Source organism: Chiloscyllium plagiosum, chromosome 32 (genome assembly GCF_004010195.1).
Source record: "Chiloscyllium plagiosum isolate BGI_BamShark_2017 chromosome 32, ASM401019v2, whole genome shotgun sequence".
Lineage (NCBI taxonomy): Eukaryota > Metazoa > Chordata > Chondrichthyes > Orectolobiformes > Hemiscylliidae > Chiloscyllium > Chiloscyllium plagiosum.
This window is the reverse complement of record NC_057741.1, coordinates 22,624,404-22,652,077: the sequence shown is the minus strand read 5'-3', so window position 1 is coordinate 22,652,077 and position 27,674 is coordinate 22,624,404. Positions and strand designations below refer to the sequence as shown.

Below are 27,674 nucleotides of genomic sequence, written 5' to 3'. Positions count from 1 at the left end.
AACAGGCTGGGGCTGTTTTCCCTAGAGCGTCGGAGGATGAGGGGTGACCTTATAGAGGTTTACAAAGTTATGAGGGGCATGGATAGTGTAAATAGGCAAAGTCTTTTCCCTGGGGTCAGGGACTCCAGAACTAGAGGGCATAGGTTTAGGGTGAGAGGGGAAAGACATAAAAGAGACCTAAGGGGGAACTTTTTCACGCAGAGGATTGTACATGTATGCAATGAGCTGCCAGAGGATGTGGTGGAGGCTGGTACAATTGCAACATTTAAGAGGCATTTGGATGAGTATATGAATAGGAAGGGTTTGGAGGGATATGGGCCGGGTGCTAGCAGGTGGGACTAGATTGGGTTGAGATATCAGGTCGGCATAGATGGGTTGGACCGAAGGGTCTGTTTCCATGCTGTACATCTCTATGACTCTATAACTTGCTCTCCAGTCAATAAATAACAAGACAAAACTGCAGTGACTTACACTAAACACACATACAATTTTATGCTGATAGTAAATGAAATTTGCAAGATCTATAGCTAACATCTTCCTTCGGCTTGGACACTGACCTCCTAGGTACCTGACACAGAGTAAAGTTCTGACCCATCATAGCCCACAGAAGATATTACTTAAAATTCCATTGTATGGGAAAAAAAGAAACTTCCAATGAAGTTTGTTTCCCTAAATGAATTAATATTTAGGTCAAATCTTTGAAAGATACCACTAGTTTTGATAAAATTAACTAAGGCATACTGATTGTAGCAAGTTGTAAGTTTAATTTACATGCAATACACAAAATACAAAACTTCAACTACCTCCATCCCCAGACTAGGGAGGAATATTTTTATCCCAGTATTAAATTCCTCAGCTGATCCACTTCAAACTGAAATGTTTGGAATGCATAGCCGGCTGCCTTGACAACATGAACAATTTTCCAACAATTATCACTGAAACATTTGCCAACGTTCTCCTGAAACAGATATAAAAAGTTACACTTATAAGATAATCTGCAAGTATCCATAACGAACCATTTCAAATTAAATTCATCAAATTTCAAAAGAAATGAATGGAGTTTACACCATTGTGAGAAACAATCTTTCAGGAACAGACATTTAAAAAAAAATCAGACAAGTACTAAACACATGACAAACCTTATAATGCTAACAGAATCGAAGTCAACCTGCATAAAATGGAGGAAGAGCAAGAAAATGGGTCTGCAAGCCATTGAACTATTCAAGCCTCAGGCAAGTGTCTGTGTGGATTTTGCACATTCTCCCTGTGTCTGTGTGGGTTTCCTCTGGGTGCTCTGGTTTCCTCCCACAGTCCAACGATGTGCAGGTCAGGTAGATTGGCCGTGGGATATGCAGGGTGATACGGTAGGGGAGTGGGTCTGGGTGGGATGCTCTCTGGAAGTTCAGTGTGGACTCATTGGGCTGAATGGCCTGCTTCCCTCTGTAAGGAATTCTATGGTTCTATGGCACATGCATGGCACCTGAAGGCTCCTCTATGTTAAATGATTCTATGTAGAAGCATGGCTACTGTCTTATAATTATTGGGCTGAATCTCCGCTCTCAAAAATTAGATGGACTGCAGTTGATTCAAAGAGTTAAATGCAACAGTAAATCTTCAACAGAAGCTCAACCACCCGCTTATGGTATAAGCTCAAATGGGAAGGGAACAGAAAAGCAAATTTGTGGGCGACACAGTGGCTAGCACTGCTGCCTCACAGCACCAAGGACCCAGGTTCGATTCCTGCCTCAGGCGACTGTGTGGAGTTTGCACATTCTTCCAGTGTCTGCGTGGGTTTCCTCCGGGTGCTCCGGTTTCCTCTCTCAGTCCAAAGATGTGCAGGTTAGGTGAAATGGCCATGCTAAATTGCCCATAGTGTTAGGTGCATTAGTCAGAGGGAAATAGGACTGGGTGGGTTACTCTTCAGAGGGTCGGTGTGGACTTGTTGGGCCAAAGGTCCTGTTTCCACACTGTAGGGAATCTAATCTAATCAGCTCGTGAGAAGCCAATGGGTTGTTTCATGATAATGCCTTGATTTAATCAGCAATTTTATTTTTAAGTTTATTTTAATCAGGTTTCCCAAGCCCTTTTGGTCAGAAAGGGCTGAATCCATGAGATGAACGTCTTTGTGGCACTGCTCGTGAGCCAAGCAAGTCAACTATGTTTCCTCTTGGCCTGACAATTTACTGTGTAACCCACCTCAGCCCTGCTACCAAGTTATCCACCTCAGCCCTGCTACCAATAAGCCAACCCTGCTCACCATTTCAAACACTGTTGAACTCCGCCCCTCAAACAGATCCCCACACCTGGTCTCATAGACTTGCTCTTTCAGAACGAAGCAGGTTTTTCACCCAAAATGCTGCCAGCTGGTGGAAACCTTTCAGAGAGAAATAAAATAGACATAAAACTGCATTGCATTCAGGAGATGGGCTATTCTGGGTTTCCTGAACCTCTCGCCAGCCTACTTACCATAGGGAGTTCAGATCAGGCTGAAATCCAGGCCAATGCACCAACAAACAACACTGCCTACAATTTACAATAAAGCTATTTCCATTTCAGGAAGCTTTAGCCTGGATTTTTATGCAGTTGTCCAGAAATTCTATTTTAGTGTTATGATTAATGCTCCATAATGCACTACGTTGCCCAGCGTCTTTTTAAGAGAACTGAAACCCTCTTAACTTATTTTAATGCATACTATGGCTGAGTTCCATATGACAAGATTAATCTCTCAGGAACACAAAACTTAATTTTCCAGTAATGGATGCCATTAAGGGCAGGTTGGCATACATCAGAATATGAAATGACCACTTTAAACGTTCGATGCTTAGGATGAGTACACTATGGAAAGAGCAGCATGATTGTCACAGAAACACAGTACTCCCCATCCCACCCCCACCTTCTTCTTTCGCCAGAAATCTGAAAGCAGCATTTGCCAGTTCATTGACAAAAGTATTATTTCACCAATGCTCATTTGATAATGACCTGCACCTCATCATAATGTGCCTTTGCTGTCAACTATTTCAGATGAAGAGTAGCAATGAGACCTCAGTTCCAAGGGCTCTTTTGGGCATTGTTTTAATTCTGAGTGATTATAGTTTCCCATCCAGAAATACCATTATAGAATAATGGAGTCAAGCTGGTAATGATCCAAAGTGACTAGCTCATCAAACCCCTCACTTGTGTTTTATATTGCCTCCTTTCTGGAATCAGTGAGTAGATGCAAGTAACAGTGAATTTACCATATTCCCAGAGGACCACTCTCTCTGAGAGAGATAACTAATAATGAGTTTAACCTGAGGGTTACCACCCCTCAGCTAAAGGGGGAGATCAGAAAAGCAGGACTTTCACGGTAACCTCCATGTGGGGGAACCTGTGCTGTGGGCATCACAACCAGCCATCCAGCCAACTGAGCTCACTGGCCTCCTGTGAGTGGATAACAGCCAGACTCAATGACAAGTTGCATTTGGTAGATGACATGAAAGAATGTGAAAAAAAACATAGAAACAAATAGATTGAAAACATAGTTATAATCCATTCAATTAAACAAGCTAGACTACATATACTCACTGGCAAGCTTAAAAGGACTGAAAAAAAAAGGGGGAATTTTAACCTCAACAGTGTATATATGTAAGTTGGGTTGAAAGTTAGAACATCAAATCTCAAATGTAAACATAAGCCTTCAGCACTGACTAAGAATCATCTAGACTAGAAACTTTAGCTTGTTCTCTCTCCATGGATGCTGTCTGAGCTGCTGTGATCTCCAGCATTTGTTGCTTTCCGTACAGATTCCAGCATCTGCAATAATTTACTCCTACAAATGTAGGTCTGCCATGAACTCACAAGATGCAGTTTTAAATCATCCCCCATTCCAAGATGAACTCAGGCCTCAACATAGAAAAATGGACTGAAAGATGTGCACTTCTCTAAGAGGTAAGTGCTTTTACAGCACTTCTTGTGGGCCAGAAAGCTGGCATACCCATGCGCATCCATTTTAACTTGATCTTCCCAACCCCCACCATATCCTAAAAATTGCTCAGCCATTTATCATCTCCCATGGTTGCCTTTCTTTCTCCCCTGCCAACCATTTCTGCCACCACCCTAACGTTCCAATTTAGCCCCTCCCTATCTCTAGTATCTGATGTCCCACACCTTCTCTGGCACCAGCTTCCAACTGATACCATAGAGTCACAGCATGATAAGAGACCCTTCAATCCATCTCATCCATTTTGACCAAAGAACCGAAATTAAGCTAGTCTCATTTGCCAGCATTTAGCCCATATCTCTCTAAATATTTCCTATTTATATACCCATTAGGAAGCCTTTTAAATGCTGTAATTCTACCAGCCTCTGTCACTTCCTCTGGCAGCTTATTCCATATATGAACCACCCTCTGCATGAAAATGTTGCCCTTTAGGTCCCTTTTAAATCTTTCCCTTCTCACCTTAAACCTATGCCCTCTAGCTTTGGATTTCCCTACCCTGGGAAAAAGATCTTGGTTATTCGTCCTATTCATGCCCCTCTTGATTTTAAAAATCTCTAGAAGGTCACCTCACAACCTCAATCACTCCAGGGAAAATAGCTCCAGCCTATTCAGCCTCTCCCTATAGCTCAAACCCTTCACCCCCAGCAACATCCTTGTAAATCTTTTCTGCCCCCTTTCAAGTTAAACAACATCCTTCCTATAACAGGGAGCTAGCTGTGACCTGGTTTCTATTTCCCACTAGACAGGCAGGCAGACAGACTCTCAATCTGACTTATGAGGCTAGGTTTGAAGGCAAAACATTCACCATTTCAAAACTGGGTCAGAATAATTGATAACAACAACTTATTATCATAGTCAATGCACTGGTAGTAGACACAAATGCAGTTGTTATTGTGAAACACTGTCATTTCATTATGTTTTTAAACCGATGATTATTGTGGAGCAGTGTGGCAATCAATCTATTTACTGCCTAGTAACAGTCCACAACAGGGCAGCAACCACTTGTGAAAAAGTGACAAAGTCTCAAGTGCTGCAGCAAGTTAGATTAAAGATTTCTCACAACTATATTTGGGATGAGAGTTGTGGGAATGTGAACAGTTCATTACAATCGTTAGAAACAGTATTTTCTGCATCAAAGAAAAGGTTTCGATTTCGGCTTTATTGTCATGGGAAGAGCTAAACATACATAATAAACAAGCTTGGTCTTGTTTTCATGACACAGTGTTAAAAGTACAGAAAGTCCTGAATATATATTTGCATTCAGATGAATTCTCAAACTAGCATGGGGATCACAAAAATGTACTGCAGTATGTAATCTGAAGGACCTTTTTTCTCTTCTGAAAACACTTCTGAACATAGATTTGTGGATGAAACAACTGAATGATAGAGTAGGCAAGAAAACAGGTAAAATCCCACTGTAATATCATCAACACAAATTTTCTTTGAGTTGATCCATTGCAGCCTGAATCAACAGGGCAAAACTGGTCCATTTTCATCAAGACATTCAACTGAAAACCTAACACAGGTATTAGCAAAGATTAGGATTCCAACTCATGACTTGTCAAGAAGAAAGTTAAAGAACTCAAAGCAAGGTGAGAAACAGATGACCCTCCTATTTGCACCTATTTTATTGTTAAAATTAAAGCCCATATATCTTATGTTCCTTTGAAGTTGAGAGGCCAATATCAGAAGATCAACTCCAGTGATCATAGTATAGTCACTGAAAGCTAGTTGTGTTTCTCCAATGTCAGTGTTTGAAGTTATTGTCTTAGAAATTAATTTTGCCCACATCCTTTTTTACCATTTAATATTTTGCTTTGAATGAAGTGTGACAGGCATAATTCAAAGATGAAGAGTATTTCAAAACCAAGTCTGTAACAACCAATTGCAATCCTGCAAAAATGAAATTGGATTATTGAGCTACTGTTGTATTATACCAAGCTGTTATTCCAATATTGCTATATTATAACTCTTCAGCTTGAGAGAAGGCTTTACGATAGCCCCAAAGTAATTTTTCACACTTACACCAAAAATTTTAGATCTGTTAATGGAAAACATCATTTTGAAATTGCATCCACTCAGAAATTCCTGCATACATGACCTTCACTGTCAGACTATATTTAGTCACCTGAGTCAGATTCAAAATCATCGCGACTGGCTTTATATGTACAATGAACTAAGTCTGACAAAGCTTCGCCCAGTTCTTTGCACTTGCTTTGCAGAAAACTACTTTTTATCAGCAATCTAATTTCTACAAATTGCAAGACATTTGAAGTAGAAATCAAGACTAAAGCAGTAGAGACACCCTTCTGAAACTGGACAGAGCTGTTTTAGTCAGTCACTGATGTCAGCAATACAACCTTATTGCAAATATTTACTTGAAAAGAAAATTCAGTAAACTTGGGAAATTCTTCATGATAAAGGGCTGCAATTCTTCGGTTTTACAATATTCAACAGTTATATCAATTTTATGAAAATAGGAGTCACAGCTGGAGTGTTATTGATAGCTACACTATGTTTGGAACAATTGCTTTTGACATAAGCCAAACACGTGTGTGTGGAAGAGACGCATGCATCTCTGAATGATGTTCCATTCATACATGCTTTGATCAAATGTTCTGAAGTTCACTTTGCATACAGAGTCATAGAGATGTACTCATTTATTGCAACAGCACTTTATGAAATGCATGAAAGTCATGTGCATTGACCAAGATAAATTTGAACATTGATCAGAATTTACCTGTGTGCTCTGAAGTTAGTATTCTTCTTGCATTGGGACGTGAATGATGGTAGGGATGTGAAGAATTTTCCAATTAAGATACATTCATAGCATGAATTAAAGAGTGACTTCACTGCAATTAACATTTTTGGTGTGAAACATTGAAAGCCCTCAAAGAATTTCAAATTGGTATGAGACATAAATATCAATGATATCAAAAGTTTACTACAGTAACACAGACAACCAGGAAAAATTGTTTATTTCACTTTCTCATCGAATAAAATTCCCAGAGAGCAGAAAGATGCCATTTGGCCCACTGAATCTCCACTGACCCTCTGAAGAGCATCCAATCTGGACCCCAGCACCCCAATGGGTGATTCACCAACCTGCACATCCCTGGACACCAAGGGCAATTTAGCGTGGCCAATCCATCTAACCAGTACATCGTTGGACTAAATCATAAAATTGCTAATGGAACATTCACGACAGCTAACGCACTTAGTTTGGGTGGGTTGTCAAACTTATACAAGCATTGGGAGGTTCCATGAACTTCCACTACCCAGCAGTACAAAAATCCACATTCTGTTTAGGAACAAGATGAGAGAATAATCTCAGAAATACTCCAATTATTCTTCCAAATCTCTCACATGCTTATGACATCAAAGGATACTGAAACTCCTGTCTGTTATTCCTAAATGCCAGAGGTTAATCCTGAGGTCGTCAGCTGACATATATGTCTCACAGTCACTGTTGACAGAAATGGAGTTGATATGGTAGGTGTGAGCATTAGCAAAGATCTTCCGTGGAGTCACCTCCACCATCAAATCCATGGGTTTCAGCACTGGCACCTGGGGACAGAGACAGATCACATTATAGTACAGCTGTGTTTCATAAATTCATGGCTAATTATTAACTACCATTCCTGAAGGAGTCAAGCACAGATTCTTTGGTGTTGAGGTGGCTCCAAGATGGCACCTGTTGTGGAAAAGTTTAACTGAATTGATTCTTTCTGGCAGAGTTAATGCCTGATGCAGCAAGTCTACATTACTCAAGTTTGCTTTTGATGGCAATCAACTGGATTCATTGGTCTGAAGAAATAAACCAGTCACTGGAGCAGAATTATTTATGCTGACCTTCAAATAACTTGGCAAAATAATACCCTCAGAGATAGCAGGTCCTGGCTCGGCATGCACCAAGAAATGTATCAATGTTTTGCATTTAGGATCTCTGTTTATCTAGACAGCTTTAGATGACCTGAAACATGGTCTCCTCAAAACCCCACTCATCCAGAGGTTTATATTCTTTCAGAGAAACTAAAAATATCAGACAAATTGAAACTGTGCTGATGTGGATTTGTCAGTTGTTTGGTTTGGGCACTTGAAAAGAGTGGACAGCCAGCATATGTCAGGCATCCTGCCTAGCAAAAGAAATAGTAACTGGGCAGAGTAGCACAGCATAGTGAGAATCTAATCCTTTAACCTTTTAATTTAAGCTGAAAGCAAAGAAAATTACTCAGGATGTACAATGGATAATTTGATTTGGAAAAGTAGTACAGGGCTCTTGCTGTAATAAAGTTGGTTAAAATGTGTACCCACCCAGGACCAAATCTATGATTCCTGTTGAGCAAGGGTATGTTGCACGTGGCGACTTGTACTTGATGAGGGAATAAAGCCAACATAGATTACTCCCAGCTACCTACCCAGAACTAATTCATAAATTCAATGATAACAGAGAATTGGATGCAGCTCATTTGCTCTTTACTCCCACAAAAGAAACCCATAGCACTGAGGAATCTAGACAGAAAAACAAATAAACAGGCTAAAGATTTCACTTATGGACAAAAACAATCCCATATCATTTTTTTTTCTTGATTTAGGATCTACTCACATTTCCTGAATTGTTTTGCAGCAATTGTAGCATATTTCTTGCCCTAGCAAACTTGTTTTAATATTCATTCAGAGAATGTTGCTGTTGTTAGCTAGACCAGTATTTATTACCCAGAAGGCAGTTAACAGTCAATCACTTTGCTGTAAGTCTAGAGTCACACGTAGGCCACATTAGGTAAGGATGGCAAATTTCCTTCCCTAAAAGGGCATTAGTGAACCAGATCCATTTTTACAACAATCAACAATGGGTTCGTAGTAATTTAACCCCAGAATTTTTTTAAAAACTCTTATTCAATTGCCACCATCTGCAATGGCAGGATTTCAACTCAGGTCCCTAGAACATGCTGAGCTTCTGGATTAATAGTCTAGCAATAATACCATTAGGCCATCACCTCCCTGAATAGAATAACTTGTCAGTTCCTAAGTTGGTTGTAAGTAGGTTGACATCATCTGAAGCTTTACTACAATGTCATGCAGGCATGTTATCAGTCAGCAATAACAGGGATGACCTTTTCTCCAAGTCACTCTTTTATACTGCTACAAATTCCTGATGGCTTTCCTTTATCTCTGGTGATCACTCATGCTAACAGCTGGCTTAAAGCCTTGCTTCTGCACAAACAGTAGTGTACAAGTTAATCAGTTTAACATGCTACAGTCTATTAAAAAAATACAAAAACAGACACTTAGTTTTATTTAAGCACAAAAGTGATTCACTGTTCTGTCCCTAAATATGGATATAATGATATGATGCCATCAATTAGTGGTTTTAATCTTTTTTTCTTATTCAGTCATAGGATAGGACATCACTGGTTAGGCCAGCATTTATTACCCATTCCTAATCGTCCAGAGAACAGTTAAGGGCCAACTATGTCTCAGAGTCTGAAGTTACACATAGGCCAGACCAGGTAAGGACGGCAGGTTTCATAGAATCCCCACAGTGTGGAAGCAAGCCATTTGGCCCAAAAGTCTACAGCGACCCTCCAAACAGCATCTCACCCAGACCCCATCCCGTACCTTCTCCGAGTAATCTTGCATTTCCTGTGGCTAATGCACCTAACCTACACATTGCTGAACACTCTGGGAAGTAAGTATGGCCAATCCACCTAACTTGCACAGCTTTGGACTGTGGGAGGAAACCAGAGCACCCAGTGGAAAACCAAGCAGGCACAGGGAGAATGGGGAGAGGCTATGTTGCAGCTGCACAAGGCACTGGTGAGGCCACACCTGGGAGTACTGTGTGCAGTTTTGGTCTCCTTGAGAAAGGATGTACCTGGAGTACTGTGTACAGTTTTGGTCTCCTTGAGAAAGGATGTACTGTCATTAGAAAGGGTGCAGAGGAGGTTCACGAGGTTGATTCCAGAGTTGAGGCAGTTGGCTTATGAGGACAGACTGAGTAGACTGGGATTATATTCATTGGAATTTAGAAGAGTGATGTGGGGGGATCTTCTAGAAATATATCAAATTATGAAGGGAATAGATAAGATAGCAGTAGAGAGGATGTTTCCACTGGCAGGTGGAAAGATGGACAAGCGGGCATAGCCTCAAAATTAGGAGCAGCAGATTTAGGACTGACAGGAGAAGGAACTTCTTCACCCAGAGCGTTGTAAATCTATGGAATTCCCTGCCCAGGAAAGTGGTTGATGCTACTTCAGTAAACGTTTTTAAAGCCAAGATAGACTTTTTTGACAATGAAGGAATCAAGAGTTACAGTGAGAGGACGGGTTAAGTAGAACTGAGACCACAAATGATGAGCCATGATCTTACTGAATGGTGGAGCAGGCTCGAAGGGTCAGATGGCCTAATCCTGCTCCTAGCTCTTAAGTTCTTAAGTCCACACAGACAGTTGCCAGAGGTGACAATCAAGCCCAAGTACCTGGCACTGTGAGGCAGCAGTGCAAACCACTGAGCCACCATGCCGCCAAAAAGGACATTAGTGAACCAGATGGGTTTTTCCAACAATCAACAATGGTATCACAGTCATCATTAGACTCTATTGAATTCAATATTTTCTATTGAATTCAAATTCCTCCATCCACCTTGGTGGGATTTGAACCTGATGTTGGCTCAGGGGCAATGGGACTGATTATTTCTTTCTCAAACAAATTAGAATTAGAATTTTAAATTAACAATCATTTGAAGTAATATTTGTAATGTTTCCTCTTCAGGTCAATTATAACAGTCAAACTCCTGTAAACTCTTAACATTTCAACACATCGGAACAATCTTTGACTTTAACCAACAGACATATGTCTCAGTAATTCCTTGTTAACTCTGCCCCTCCTGACTGAACAGAGTTAACACGACAAACATTGAGTCATTCCCTTAGCAATGTTACCATTTCACCAACTTCATTTACATTTCTGACTATTTCATTGCAATGCTCTTGTTTACACAATTTAAATATTAGACTTAATTTTTCAACGCACTCTTCATTTAAAAACATCATGATCCGGTAACAAGCTGTGATCAAATGAATAGAATTCTGTATCCAAAATAGTAGGTTGCTTAGGGAATCAGTTGTTGCAATTCTACCTGAATTCTTTTGTGTGGAAAGTATTGATCAATATCCTTGGACATCAAAATGACAATGTTGAAAATAAACCTTTTTGAATAAAGGGAACATGTTGAACCACATAAGACTCATCATACAGACCAAATGTGGAAACATCTTTCCACTGTCTCAAACAAGTAAGGCGTGCTGAAATGAAAGCTCTGTGCTTGGGTCAGGTTTACTAAAGGGGTAGAGACGAGACAAAAGGAGACAAACCTGCCCTCTAGTATGGACTAGTTTCCTTGTCGATACACTCCAGATTGCCGAGGGTGTAGGATATGTTGTGTAAAAGTTAACAATTCCAAAGAGTTAAGGGTCTCTCAAATCAGAGCAATTTTGTTTGTAAAACCTCAGCAAGGTATTGAGCGAATTTTTTTCTTTTTGATAGAATGTTGCAGCTGAAGGAAGGACAAAGTGCAGATTACAAGATGTGAGACTTTCAAATTGGTCTGTTCTTGTGAAATTAGCCATGATTTTATATAAGTCTTCAAACTTAGAGAGATAGGACAAAGGAGAGAGGAACATTTGTTTGCAGTAATTGAGCAATCAAGAAAAAACGGGTATGGTATGAGAGTAAATGAGAGTAGGAGACATTTTTGTTCATATTCCGAGGGTTTGAGAGATGGCAGAATTCATTTGATTATTGAATGAACTGAAGTCTACATTAATTTTTAACAATAGGTTACAAAGGAGAAAGGAAATGGAAATGGGAATACAGTTGACAGGAATTGAAACATCCACTATGTGGAAGATAAGCAGCCATACAATCTGATCAAATGCAATAGCATATTTCTGTGCAATGCTATGTAAAGGTACTGGCTGTTTGTAGGGACAAGATTGAGGCACAGAAAGTTCTCCCCTTCTTAGGTGAATTCCCAATTTGCCTGGCAAAGCAAATAATTTCAAATTAGACATAAATGACCAGACTGAACCATATTTTTACACTAATTACTCTGTAGTCTCCAGTCTCCTTCAAGGAAACCAGACATACATTACTGAACTTTAGGAAGGCAAATTTCAAATGTTGAATTTACCCAAAATGAAATGTGAATTTTTCATGCTGCAGCAAATATTACAATCGAGTTGAAACTTTAAAACACAGCAATCATGGCGACGAATTTGGACCCAGTTAAGTTGCAGGATTGTACAATGCTTGAAATTAACAGTAGTTGAGAATTTATTTTACTTCTAAAAATGTACGAGGTCTCACTGAAATAAAACACTGCTTTTCTCGATGGCCACAGTTGTCACACATTGCAACGTAGCTGCTCGATGAAGCAATCATTAATTTAATGTCTTGGGTAATCATTTCCAAAACTGAGTGAAAGCAGCAGTCAGCATCTTAAAAGTGGATATAATGGAGATTTCCTCCAACTACTTCCCACAGCAAAGGCAGGATTTCAAGCGATCTATAGCAAATTGATGCTCAGCAGAGTGTTAAAGAATTATCTTTAGATCTTCAGAGCTTGACAATTTTAGGTAGTAAGAAACAAACAGAATGAACCTTGCAGCAAACAATAGAGAATAAGGTGGGGAACAATAGAAGTTGCACAGCCGAAAAGCTCCAGGATAACTATCCTGGACTTTCACTCATCTAATCCAACTAGGTAACAATTCCATTTAATATACAATTAGCAGCATAAAAACAAAGATGATTTATTTGTAGACCATTCTACTAAATCCTGCACTGAATAGCTTTACTAGACTACTCATCAGCATGCATTTCATGCCTTAGAGAATAACTTATTCATATACCGCATTATTACCTCAAATCCTTTCACAGTTTAGCACAGGACACATAAAACAGGTTAGGGAGCACATCTGCTGTTAGTGCCCCTAAAATACCATTTATTGGGTTCAGTATTACAAACAAACTCCACTGTGTTATTAAGGCCAATTCTTTTAGCAGTGTCAGTCGAAATCTCTTCTGGAAAAGCTTTCAAGAACAGTCCATATTCATAATGGACTAATACAGATCCATCTTCGCAAGTATTCTAAGTGCTTTACATTTTATGACATAGAACTGCAAGGTTAAGGGACTGATATCTAAACGAAAAAGGAAGAAGCTATTATTGGGTACAGTGGCCTACCATGAGCTAGGGCACAGCTCCTTTTTCCATCTACCTTTTATCCTTTTACCCCACGGTTTCATTCCCATTTCTGTTTAGCAGGCAATTGGAAGCCAGCTTTCAATATTATAAAGGAACATAATCAGGGTTGACCACAGTACTTCTGCCAACCCAGCATGTTACCATTTTACCACGCTGGATTGGACGGGAGTTTGTGCTTCCCATTACTGAAGTAAAGTTGGAAACAGTGGTCCATTCCCCAGTTCCTTTACAGGATTGCTTCCAGCAACAGAAACACTTCAAAAATTTTCTTCTATCCAAACTGACCTTAGAGTTTGCCAATCTCAGGATAACTTCATGATGCCAGCTGAATTTACAGTGACAAAGTAAGAAGTCACAGCTTGAAGAAAAATCAAATCAGATTTTACTGCTGATTCTAAGGAAAAAAAAATCCAATTTGTGGAAAGATCAATGTCTAAAATGAGTGGATCTTGTCTGAATATAGTGAAGGATCTCTGATCTGCAGCCAAACATTTAACAATATCTGGAACTTTCAATACAGATTTATTAAACCTCCCAAAAGGTGGGTGTCAAATAAAATACAGAATCAATTCAAGCAACATGATCGCAATTTCAGCAGAGACGGTCCATAAGGTGATACTTTGACAATTGCAGCTCATCTAAATTAACTTGCAGAAGGTGTGGAAAGTTAGAATAATCACATCCCTTGGGATGGTGCAGCCTCCAGGCATTATCAGGTCTTTCCCATTTATTGGCAGACTCATCATCCTGATCTTGGACACCAAGTCAAATCTGTCAGAAATGTCAATTGGCAAAGTCAGGAAAACCAACAGGCCCCATTTAAATGAGTTATGGACTCAATAAATGGTGCACAATTGAAAAACTGCTCTCAGCAAGAGGATTCTGACCAATTTCAACAATTCAGTTTCCTTTCACTTATAGTGAATTACAGAACTGAGGTTTCAGAATTGCATTCATCTCTTGGTGAAAGGTGCATCTAAATGTATAAACTATCAGCTGACAAAGAATTAAAGAATATGCTATAAATTGCCGGGGAAGTTAGTTCTGCTGGTGTAGCTTGCAATATTTTTAAGCCGATAGCTGCTTCAGGTCTCGGACATACACTCAAGAAATCTGGATTGTTCATTGTTGCCTGCTTTATGAAATGTCCTGTGACGCTTTCCCTCTCGTCCTTTTTTTTGAGATTCTGTCACGGTTTGACTCCATTTAAGAATTGCACATATGTGTTTGTGTGGCTTAATTCTCTCATCCAAGTATGCCACAGGACAACTGAACTAATTTAGATTAAAAAGAAATCAATACGATCAACTTTCCTGACTGGTAAGGAAAAAAAACAGAAAAACAGAAGTGAAACTACAATATAAATAATGAATCAAGTAATGCTATGCCTTGTGTTATCACATTAGGAGTGCAGAGGAGACAAAGTGCTTTCTGCTTGCCTTTTTTTTGGCTCATTGCATGGAAGAATTTTTTAAAAACAGGATAAATTGAAACCCAGCATCAAAGAGTGACATCACAGGTAAATTCATTAATTGGTAATAGATACTAATGTGACTATTGATTATGGGTTACTTTCAGATTGAACATCTATACAGAAAACATTTACAGGTTGCAAACTGAAAGACCAGTACAACATTTTTAAAACTAAAATTACAAACTTAGTAAATAAAAATAGAGATGTCGGACCAGATGATGTACTCTAACTGTGGGCACTGGTGGACCCCACTGTGGTTCACAGTGACACCATCTGTAACAAGCGCTCGAGATTACTCAAGATTGACGATCAGAATTGATGAGAGCTGCAGTCTGAGCTTCAAAACGTGACACATCAGGGAGGGGGATAATTACTTGGACATTATGTTTCAGGAGGCAGTCACACCCCTTTGATTTACTACCTCAAATTGAGTGGTCAGGGACAGGTGGGTGTGGCTACAGTCAAGGCTGGTAGAGAGATCCAGGAGGTAGTGCTGAAGAAACCTCCCCCTTGAGCTTGTTCAACAGGTTTGAGGTTCTTCTTCCACACGTCGATTAGAGTGAGAGCTATAGGGAGGATGAGCAAACTGATCATAGAACCTTGGGATAGGGAACGATTGAAGAGCCGGACAGGGGGTGGGGAAGAGAATAGAATTGTAGTTGTAATCAGGAATAGCACCATTAGGGAACAGACACTGTTTTCTGTGGCCAGTTACAAAAGTCTCGAAGGCTGTGTTGCCTGCCTGGTGCCTACGTTCAGGATATTGTACACAGGATACAGAGGAACTTGGAGGGGCAGCACAAAGGTCCAGTTGTGGTCCACGTGGGTGCCAGTGATACAGGTAAAAAGAGAAAGAGAGAGAAAAAAAAGGAGGTTCTTCGAAGGGGACATGGGCTAAATTAAAATGCAGAGTCAGAGTCAGAGAGTAATAATCTCTGGATTACAATCTCACCCATGAGCTAAGTGGCAAAGGGTCAACAAGATTGAAGAGGCAAACGTGTAGCTCAAAGATTGCTGTGGAAGAAACAGAGTGAAATTTATCAGACACTGGCATCAGTACTGGGAAGGAGGGAGCTGTCCTGGGACCAGAGTCCTTGTAAATCACATAATTAGGGCTGTGGATAAGACTGAGATGGAAATGTGTTGCTGGAAAAGCGCAGCAGGTCAGGCAGCACCGCCTTCCTAACCTGCAATCTTCTTCCCGACCTCTCCGCCCCCACCCCAGTCTGACCTATCACCCTCACCTTGACCTCTTTCCACCTATCACATTTCCGACGCCCCTCCCCCAAGTCCCTCCTCCCTATCTTTTATCTTAGCCTGCTGGACCAACTTTCCTCATTCCTGAAGAAGGGCTAATGCCCAAAACGTCGATTCTCCTGTTCCCTAGATGCTGCCTGACCTGCTGCGCTTTTCCAGCAACACATTTCCATCTCTGATCTCCAGCATCTGCAGACCTCACTTTCTCCTGTGGATAAGACTATGTAAACTAAATGGTCAGTGGCAAGGGGTGTTCAGTTGCATGGAAAATTATGGAGAAAATTAAAGGTGGACCAGAGGTTATTAAAGTTTACACAACAAATATTAGGATAGAGGTTATGGTCAAGATCAGGCATCTAACTTAAGGCACTGCAGATACAAGGACAAATATGAGAAGGGGATAGTCAATACAGGAATGAGTGTGCTGTACTTAAACAAATGCAGTGTATGAAACAAGGTAAATCAAATTTAGTGCAGATTGAAAATAGTAGCAATGATGTCATGGGTATCACAGAGACTTGGCTGCCAGGGAATCAGGGCTGGGAACTAAAGATCTATGGATACTCACCCTATCGAAAGGACCGGCAGATCAGCAAAGGTGAGGGGAGGGGAAACGGGGTTCTATAGTTACAAAGAAATTAAATTAAATCAACCACAAGAGATATAGATTTGGAGGCTGTGGGAAGATTTGAGGAAACACAAAGGGAAAAAAAAGGCCCTGATTAAGTTGTACACCGGTTTCTTCATAATGATCAGATGTGGGTAGAAAACATATCAGCAGATGGAAACAGCATTTAAGAAAATCACTATTACACTTATTGTGGGGGACTTCAATATGCAGGTGGTTTGCGAAAATCAGGTTGGTAATGGATCCCAAGAAAAGGAATTCATGGATTGTGTACGAGCTGATTTTTTGGAGCAGTTTGTGGTAGACCCACTAGGGAACAGGCATTTCTAGATTTAGTCATGTGTAATGAGGCAGACTTCATTAGGAAGCTTAAGGGGAGGAAACTGCTTTTTTTAGGGGTGGGGTAGACCATAATATATAATGGAATTCACCCTGCAGTTTGAGAGGGAGAAGGTGGAAGCAGCTGTAACAGTATTATAACTGAGTTAAGGTTATTACAGAGACATGAGGGAGTAGCTGTCTGGATGACTGGAAGGGGAACCTAGCAGGAAAGACAGTAGAGCAGCAATGGCAGGAATATCTGGGGATAATTCAGGAGGGTCAGCAGAAATTCATCCTAAGGAAGAAGCAGCATGCGAATGGGAGGATGAGGCTGGAAAAGCAGTAGTGGGTAACAAAGAAATGGTGGAGGAACTGAACAGGTACTTAGCATCAGTTTCACAATGGAAGACACCAGCAGCTAATAGAGCTTCAGTGAGTCAGAGGCAGAGGGGAGTATAGTGACCATCACTAAGGAGGTAGCACTGGGGAAGCTGCAAGGTCTGAAGTTTGTTAAATCATCCAGAACAGATGGACTACATTCTAGGATACTGAAGGACTTGGCTGAAGAGACTGTATGTACAATGGTGGTGATCTTTCAGGAATCAGGGAGGGTCCCACAGAACTGGAAAATGGTCAACGTAACACCCTTGTTTAAGGAGGATAGAGGTAAACGATAGGAGCTTACAGGCAGGTGGCTTCACCTCAGTCATTGGTAAGATTTCAAAGCCCATTATTAAAGGATGTGATTGCGCAGTACGTGGAGGAGCATGATAAATTAGGGCTGAGTCAGCACAGCTGACTAATCCTTTAGATTGTTTTGAGGTGGTAACAGGCAAGTCAGTTAAAGAAGAATCAGTGGATCTGATCTATTTGGATTTCCAAAAGGTCTGTGACAAAGTGGCATACTGGAAGTGGCTAATTAAGAACCCATCATATTTGGGGCAGGGTATTGGCATGGATAGAGGATTGGCTGACTGACAGAAGGTAGAGAGTGGGGATAAAGGGATCTTTGCCAGTATGGTAACCGGTGACAAGTGGATTTATGCACAGCTCAGCGTCAGGACCACAACTATTTACATTACACGTTAACGATCTGGATGAAGGAACCCCGTGCATTGTTGCTCGGCTTTCAAACGACAGAGGTAGGTAGTGTTGAGGAAGCAGGGAGGTTGCAGGGGCTTAGACAGGCTCAGAGACTGGGCAAATAAGTAACAAATCAAATACCAATTGGGAAAACGTGGTTTTGCATTTTGCTATGAAGAATAGAGGCATAGACTATTTTCTGAATGGGGAAATGCTTCAGAAATCTGAAGCACAAAGGAACTTGGGAGTCATGATTCAGGATTCTCTTAAGGTTAACACGCAGGTTCAGTTGGCAGTTAGGAAGGCAAATGCAATGTTAGCAGTTATTTCAAGAGGGCTAGAATAGAAGAGCAGAGATATACTGTTGAGTCTGTATTAGGCTCTGGTCAGACCACGTTTGGAATATTGAGAATAGTTTTGAGCCTAGTATCTAAAGACAGATATGCTGGCATTGGACAGGGCCCAGAAGTAGTTTACAAAAATGATCCAGGAGACAAAGGGCTTGCCATACAAGCAGTAGTTGAGGACCCTGGAACTTTATTCGATGGAGTTTAGAAGGATGAGGGGGAATATGAGTGAAACTATGGAGTACTCAAAGACCTGGATAGAATGGACGTGGCAAAGATGTTTTCACTAGTCAGAAAAACTAGGACCCAAGGGCACAGCATCAGGGTGCTGCTATGACCCTTCAGAACTGAGGTGAGGAGCAATTCCAGGTGAACCTTTGGAATTCATTGCCATAGAGGGCTGTGGAGCGAAGTCATTGGTTGTAGTTAAGACAGAGATAGGCAGATTATTGATTAATAAGGGATCAAGGGTTACAAGGAGAAGGCAGGAGAATGGGTTGAAAAACATATCAGCCATGACCAAATGGAGGAGCAGAATCAATGGTCAAAGAGTGGCCTAATTCTGCTCCTATATCTTGTGGTCTTATGGGTCTGGATATAAGGTTCATTCCTTTCCAAGTGAGACAAAATACACAATAGACCCAAACATTTATCAGCATTGACATATTGTAACATGGAATACTATTTTCTTACCATCCTCAACTCTCACCCTATGCATTCCGCTCAAAACACAAAAATACCTAACACACAGCGATTCTTTCTTCTCGGTATCTCATTGTTAATTCAGTAAGTTAGCTCAGTTAGCTGAATGGCTAAGTGTAGGGCAGTGTGTGATATTACATGAAAGCCTGTCTCATTGCCTAGTCCGATTTTTAATGTCAATCAGTGCCTTTTAAAGTATATAACCACCTGACTCTTGTGATATTACAGACTTCAGAACTCTAACTGTTCATGGAATAAATTAATCAACAAAAGACAAGCTATTATGCACAACAATAACTCTGTCTGGAAGGAACTGTTGAGGAACAAACACAAGCTGTTATACAGAGACTCAAGTAATCAGCCATGTCTTGGTGGGATCGCATAAACAAAATTGCTTTGACACCTGCTTGATAAACTGGATGCTTTATTACCACAAAGGATAAGGATTGCCCCGCAGAAGAATTTAGGGAGTTAATCACAGGATAGCCTTGTCTTCAGACAAACAGTCAATGCCAAATGTAACAAGAAACAAAGAAATTACTTTTCATAAGGAAGACAGCTGCAATGTTGCAGTACCTCGGATGAAAGACTGTAAAGAAATCATCAGTATGTCACCTCAGAGTGAAGGACAAAAATCTGTATAAGGATCAAATAGCATAACAACTCAACAACAGAGCTTGGAAGAACAACATTGCAGAAGGATCAACCCCTGTCACTTCCATGCCCACTGTCAGACCATTGTTGATTGAAGTCTCGGCTAGATTTCACCATTAATCGGGAAATAGCTAAGTTGGGTCGCAGGCTTATACTTGCTTATTTGAGAGATCTAATAGCTGGTTGCTATGTGCAATAAAGTTTGAATTATTATTTATGTACTTGATCATCTGTGAGATTTCTTAATAAGTTGCTGAACTATACTGAACTTGTGGTGATTTACATAAAACCTTCAAAAGGAGAGGCCCTGCACCTCTGTCCCTTGCAGACTGTGGCTAAATAGCAATTTAATTTTTAGTTCAGAATCTCGTAAAAAAGGAGGAATTACAATCGAAATCATGCTTTTCTCTACCACAGAGAGGTCCAACATGCTTTTTTGTTCATTAAAAACTTTGTTTCGCCAATACTTGTAATTTAGGAAATGGTCCAACCAATTTGCACATAGTAAGCTCCCTTAAATAGAAATATCCACATAATTCCATGACATTGCTAATAATATTGGTTCAGGGACAAATACTGGTCTCTTCTTACCATATCTACTCATCTCTATTCCAAACATCTGCAAATTCGTTTGGTGCTCCTCAACTTATTCCTTCCAACCAGAATGCCCACCCACTCGTGCATCTTCTTTGACGATCGTTCGCTTCAAATCAATTTACCTTCCCATTTTCCTCACGATCCTGTTTAGGCTTTGGGATTTGAGACTGCTAGCTCTAGTGGCCAGCCTTTATCCAGGCCATTCATGCACTGGGACATCATGCAGCTTTACTGACAGTCTGTCTTTCATGCCACACAGTCCTGATAAAGCCACTTGGGCGTCCACTCCCTTTCCCTGCAACCTGTCAAAAACTTGAACAAATAATTTATCCATCTCCTGAAGCTATAATGATTTCTGCATCCACCACTGCTTTTGAAGAATATTCTTGTATCCCAATGATCATACAGAGGGTCTTGCTATAACACGCTAGATCCATTCTCGTGCAATCAGTGTTATAAGAAAACCGCATAATGGCAGCATGATTTAAACTAATGAGGCTGGAATCATGTTATAATCAACACATGCTTTGAAACTTGGAGCTTTAGAAACAGTGTCCCCAATTCATCAATCATGTTAAAGCGAATTTGTATTAATGAAACACATGTAGCATGAAGCTGTAACATGTTTGAGCTTTTCAGGGTGTTTGCTACCTTTAGCTTGCAAGAATATGGCTCTTGTGGGACCCAATAGGACAAAGAAGCAATGCAGTTTTTTAATTATATAAAAACCTATGGAGCACGGGCACCCCACTTTCTAATCAATTTTGCAGCTTCATGACCCATGAGATGGGTTTCCTGTGAATGTTTAACATGTGGCTTGGCTAATATCTTCAATCGCTTACTAAAAATTAATTCCCTTCACGCTCGGGGAGATGAATCTAATAACGATCTCAACGGGAGCTGTCATCATTGTCTAGCTATGAACCAACAGAAAGGGCTCTATCCTCTGATTACAAAACAGACCATATGTTCATTTTGTGAAGGATCAAACAAGAGGAGCATGCTTCATGACATTCAAGTATAGATCAAAACTACAACTGTAAGAATCATCTAATTTCATGAAAAATACACATCATTATATGCTGAGATCAACTCAGTCCAATATCCCTAAATTGCAGACTACACTCAGTTGCAAATATGAACAACTCCAATTATTTATTCCCTCCAACTGCTTCTCAAATATAGAATAGGTTCAATTTTACTGAAAATCTGAACAAATGAACATCTTGGGGTTCAGTCAGGGGAGGGATTAAAAAACAACTTGCTTACAAAGGAGGCTTCAGGGAATGAGCTCCGGGAATCCAACAATGGAAATGGATAATAGAAAGGAAAATTACGAGGGACGTGGAGCTCAAAAAAAATCACATTTCCCTCGGTCCAGTTGCTTCAGTCCAAAATTAACTGATCAAAGTATTAAGTCCTGTTGGTAAATCAGCCCTAACATCTTTAGGTCATCACACCATCAGTAAATATCCACAGTAAGCTTTCAGCCTAACAACAATTATCATTATTTGTGGTTATATTTTCAAATAGTGCCTTTACAATTTTATTAGAACTACATTTCTGCTGATAATTTTCTGAAACACCTTTCACATTACGGAACGTAAGGAGCTTTATAAAGCAGAAACATAGGACAATGGTGCACAGCAATCTTATAAATGGAGAACAAGTATACCTGGCATAAGATGGGCTTGAGGGTTTAGGGCTGTGCGCTTACCTTTGGAGGCATCCTATGTATATCAAATCTTAAAAAGAGTGTCTGATTCACATAAACACACAACTTGAAAGAGCAGCTGATTTATGATATATTCCTTTCCCAATTAATCTAATGGAGAAAATGTCTAATGCATGGAAGATTCAAGTTGCTGATATAAAACTTGCTGGTTTGATCACTAAGCCTTACTCCGATGGAGACAGTTAAATCTTCCAAAGTGATATGGAAAGCTTTCATCTTCTAGCTGAGAAAATACAGACCGTTACCTAAATGAAAACTAGATATTAGTCAGGAAGCCTTGCATGACACACTGGCAACATTTGAATCTTCCAAGCTTCACCATATGCTCTCCTTGCAAACTATGAGTTTATCTTTCCTTTTCAGACGCTGCGACCTTCTGAGCTTTCAAAATGTTGTGCTCTTTGCTCAGACATACATTGTCGTATTTTTTAAAAGCACAGCTTTTGCCATAAAACTGTAAACCATTATCCAAACCTCGTGCAATAGAGTCATGCACATCAATCACAATCATCAGGTTGTCCTATAAAATCGCATCCTCCTAAAATTAAACTCAAAGGCAGGCCATAGAAGAAGGGTAACAAATTTTATTCCTATCAATTAGCATCCCTGTGGGCTTTACTCTTTTGGCCATGTTGTAAATTACACTATGGATCATTATCTGAAAAAAACTACTTGTTCTCAATTTGATGGAGCAAGTCTCTTCTAACTTATGCTAAGTTACAAATCTGAGGAGCTTTGTTCACCCTGCGAATCATAAAAGAAACAAAAGATATTAATACTAAAATGCGTTAGAAATTAAGAACATGGTCTATGAAATATTCCTAAAGCTTCATGCATAGCAGACTCCCTCTTCAGTAAAAGGTAAAGTCCCCATAGTCCGACTGGATTACAGTGCTGCTCTCTCATCAGAGAGAGATGATTGGTGGTGGTTTCACCTGCGGGTCATGTCTCAGGCAGCAGGAGAGGTTGAGGAAGAGAGTCCTTTATGATAATCTCAACTGGTACAGGAATTGAACCCACACTGTTAGCATCACTCTGCATTGCAAGAGAATGATCAGGGAGAAGGTAGGGCCAATTAGGGATAGCGTAGGGAAGTTGTGCGTGGAGTCTGAGCAGATAGGGAAAGCCCTAAATGAGTCTTTTGCTTCGGTTTTCACCAAGGAAAGGGACCTTGTTGTGAATGAGAGCTTTGAGGAGTGGGGATACAGGCTTGACCACATCAAAATTGATGAAGTTGATATGCTGGAAATTTTGGAAAACATTAGGATTGATAAGTCCCCATGGCCAGACGAGATTTAGCCTAGGCTGCTCCGGGAAGCAAGAAAGGAGGTTGCTAATCCGTTGGTGAAGATTTTTGCTTCCTCACTCTGCAAGGGATTCGTAACAGAGGATTGAGGAGGCAAATGTTGTTACTCTTTTCAAGAAGGGTAAGAGGGAAATCCCTGGCAATTACAGACCAGTCAGTCTTACGTCTGTGATCAGCAAAGTTGTGGAAAGAATTCTGAGGGATAGAAGTTATGACTATTTGGCAAAACATATCATGATTAAAGGCAGTCCGCATGGCTTTGAGAGGGGCAGGTCATGCCTCACAAATCTTATTGAGTTCTTTGAGGATGTGACAAGACAGGTTGACTAAGGTCAAGCAGTGGATGTGGTGTATGCGGACTTCAGCAAGGCATTCGATAAGGTTCCCCATGGTAGGCTCATTCAGAAAGTCAGGAAGTATGGAATACAAGGAGATTTGGCTATCTGAATTCAGAATTGGTTGGTTGACAGAAGGCAGAGAGTGGTTGTAGATGGAAAGTATTCTGCCTGAAGGTTAGTGTTGAGTGGGGTCCCCAGGGCTCTGTATTTGGGCCTCTGCACTTTGTAGTTTTTATAAGTGACTTGTATGAGGAGGTTAAGGGGCGGGTTAGTAAGTATGCAGATGACACAAAGGTTGGATGTGCCGTCGATAGTATCGAGGGCTATTAGAGGCTGCAGCATGACATAGAAAGGATGCAGAGCTGGGCTGAGAAATGGCAGATGGAGTTCAACCTGGATAAATACGAAGTGATGCATTTTGGAAGGTCAAATTCAAATGCTGAATATAGGATTAAAAGACAGCATTCTTGGCGGTGTGGAGGAACAGAGGGATCTTGGTGTGCAACTTTTTCACGCAGAGGGTGGTACGTGTTTGGAATGAGCTGCCGGAGGAAGTGGTGGAGGCTGGTACAATTGCAACATTTAAAAGGCATTTGGATGGGTATATGAATAGGAAAGGTTTGGAAGGATATGGGCCGGTGCTGGCAGGTGGGACTAGATTGGGTTGGGACATCTGGTTGGCGTGGATGAGTTGGATGGAAGGGTCTGTTTCCATGCTGTCCATCTCTACGAGGGATCTATGTACTTAGAGTCAAAGTTGCCACCCAAGTGGATAGGGTTGTTAAGAAAGCATATAGTGTTTTGGCTTTCATTTACAGGGGGATCGAGTTTAAAAGCTGCGAAGTTTTGCTACAGCTCTACAAGTCCCTGATGAGACCACACTTGGAATATTGTGTCCAGTTCTGGTCACCCTAATATAGGAAAGATACAGAGGCTTTGGAAAGGATGCAGAGAAGGTTTACCAGGATGCTGCCTGAACTGGAGGGCTTGCCTTATGAAGAGAGGTTGAATAAGCGCGGATTTTTCTCTCTGGACAGAAGGAGGAAGAGAAGTGACCTGATCGAGGTGTACAAAATAATGAGAGGAATAAATAGAGTCAATAGCCAGAGACTTTGCCCCAGCGCAGGATTGACTAGTAGGAGGGGGTCATGGTTTTAAGATGTTAGGGGAAAGGTATAAAGGGGACGTCAGACAGAGTTGTGAATGCATGGAATGCATTGCCAGCGGTGGTGGTGGAAGCAGAGTCATTGGGGACATTTAAGCAACTGCTGAACATGCACATGGATAGCAGTGAGTTTAGGGGTGCGTAGGTTAAGTTATTTTATTTTACATTAGGATTAACCCTTGGCACAACATCGTGGGCCAAACGGCCTGTTCTGTGCTGAACATTTCTACGTTCTATGTTCTATTGCAAATCAGCTGTCCAGCCAACTGAGCTAACTGACCCTCCCCTCAGTTTTTGATACCTGCAGCATTCAGCTGCAAGTTTCCTTTGGATTATTTCAGTTTTGAATCATCTTCATTAATAGGGAAACAACTCTATCCTAATTCCCACTGCTCTACAACACAGAGCACTGTTCTGGTTTTTGGGGAGCTATCAAGAATGAGTGCTCAAAACCACCACTGACCAGCAGTTAAAACAGTTTACATCCGCCTCCATGCTATGGAAAACATAAACAAGGCAGCCAGAATGCTTGAAATGCAGTGCCATTATATGAAAACTGCAGTAAAACAAAAATACAAACTAAATTAAGCAAAACTTGGTTATTTTAAACATAGACTATATATGATTTGTAGCTGAATTATGATGAATAGCTAATCAATGGTTGTTATGAGGAGAGGTCCAGGGAACAATGTCGGAGGTCTGGGAATCTAATGCCGTGGTACAAAAAAGGGGAATTTGGTAAAGTTTGCATGCCAGACACGACAGTTGGTGTAGGTGGGTTGTGTAGGAATCGGAAATCCAAAGAGAGGTCTGATTTTGCCCTCATGAGGCTGCCCAAATGGCAACTGAATTAGAAAAGTCAAGGTGTGATCATTTAAGCAGACACACTGGATCAGAGGCATTAAAGACTAAAGAAAACACTGCTTGGGATATTAGCACAATAATCTGAAGTGAATTAAGTGCCTCGAGTTCATTTTAATATGTTTTTTAAAAAAAACCTTTCACAGCTTTCACTTAGAGAAAAAAAAAACCCATTTGCTCCTGGACTGCTCCTATTGACAGTACATGTGATGCTGTTGCAAAAACACAGGTTAACTATTTCTTCAGTTTCAATACTTAGTTTTTTTGCCTTTTTTTCAGATACGTTTTTATTACAGCTGAACCCATTTTGAATGTTTAATGAAGTTTCAAAACCACCTGTCATCACTTGCCTCAGCAAGAGGCCATGCTCAAATGTTCATCAACACGGAACTATCTCTGATTGATATGGCTAGTGAAATGAGTGTCTACATTTACACCTTATTGAAAGGATTTAGGTCTTTTGTTAAATATGTTGTGTGAATTATACTTCCTTTTCACATGAAGTGTGTTTGAGAGACGAGATCCAACCTATGCATGAAAATTGGGCTCTTACTGTTCTACACACCACAGCAAGATCATCATTCAAGAGGTAAAATCCTTCAAAAGAGCCTTCCCCTGAAACACTAACCTATCATTCATTCAGCTACTAAAAACCTACAGGACAACTGATGTGATATGGAACCTGCTCTGCCTTTATTAATAAAGATGTATACCACCAAACATAAGCACAAAAAGGATCTACAATCCTTTAATCCTGGCAATGTTAAAAGATAGCTAAAATTATTTTAACCTCTTGCTGCAATTAAGTGATCTGTCCATTCTTTTCTTGTCACCAACCAATTCAAGCCACATCATCCATCAAACCAGATGGAAGCAGAATCAAGAAATGTACAAAACAAAGTAATGCACAGAATTAATAATAATCTTTTCTAAACTAGTATTAGAGTCAGAGTCAAAGATGTACAGCATGGAACAGACCCTTTGGTCCAACTCATCCATGCCGACCAGATATCCCAACCCAATCTAGTCCCACCTGCCAGCACCCGGCCCATATCCCTAAAGTAATGCACAGAATTAATAATAATCTTTTCCAAACTAGTATTAGAGTCAGAGTCAGAGATGTACAGCACGGTCCAACCCATCCATGCCGACCAGATATCCCAATCCAATCTAGTCCCACCTGCCAGCACCCGGCCCATATCCCTCCAAACCCTTCCTATTCATATACCCATCCAAATGCCTTTTAAATGTTGCAATTGTACCAGCCTCCACCACATCCTCTGGCGGTTCATTCCATACACATACCACTCCTGTGTGGAAAAAGTTGCCCCGTAGGTCTCTTTTATATCTTTCCCCTCTCACCCTAAACCTATGCCCTCTAGTTCTGGACTCCCCGACCCCACGGAAAAGACTTTGCCTATTTACCCTATCCATGCCCTTCATAATTTTGTAAACCTCTATAAGGTCACCCCTCAGCTTCAGACGCTCCAGGGAAAACAGCCCCAGCCTGTTCAGCCTCTCCTTATAACTCAAATCCTTCAACCCTGGCAATATCCTTGTAAATCTTTTCTGAACTCTTTCAAGTTTCACAACATCTTTCCGATAGTAAGGAGACCAGAATTGCAAGCAATATACCAACAGTGGCCTAACCAATGTCCTGTACAGCCGCAGCATGACCTCCCAACTCCTGTACTGAATACTCTGACCAATAAAGTATTGCAAAAATCTGAACTATCACGGTCAACGTGTATTAAAAATATTGTCCTCATTCTGCAAATATTAGATTAGATTAGATTAGATTACAGTGTGGAAACAGGCCCTTCGGCCCAACAAGTCCACACCGACCCGCCGAAGCGAAACCCACCCATAACCCTACATTTACCCCCAGGGAAAACAGCCCCAGTCTGTTCAGCCTCTCCTTATAACTCAAATCCTTCAACCCCGGCAATATCCTTGTAAA

The 27,674-nt window shown here is 40.6% G+C and overlaps 1 protein-coding gene across 5 annotated transcripts in view; it reads right to left on the bottom strand.

The window, feature by feature from the left end:
• The window catches only part of LOC122539411 (serine/threonine-protein phosphatase 2A 55 kDa regulatory subunit B gamma isoform), a 343,268-nt gene that overhangs the window by 90,907 nt on the left and 224,687 nt on the right, over nt 1–27,674 (bottom strand). For all 5 annotated transcript variants that reach the window (XM_043674223.1, XM_043674219.1, XM_043674221.1 and 2 more), the window contains one exon: nt 7,369–7,546. In XM_043674223.1, the coding sequence (XP_043530158.1) occupies nt 7,369–7,546 (178 nt within the window). The remainder of the gene's footprint in view (nt 1–7,368; nt 7,547–27,674) is intronic.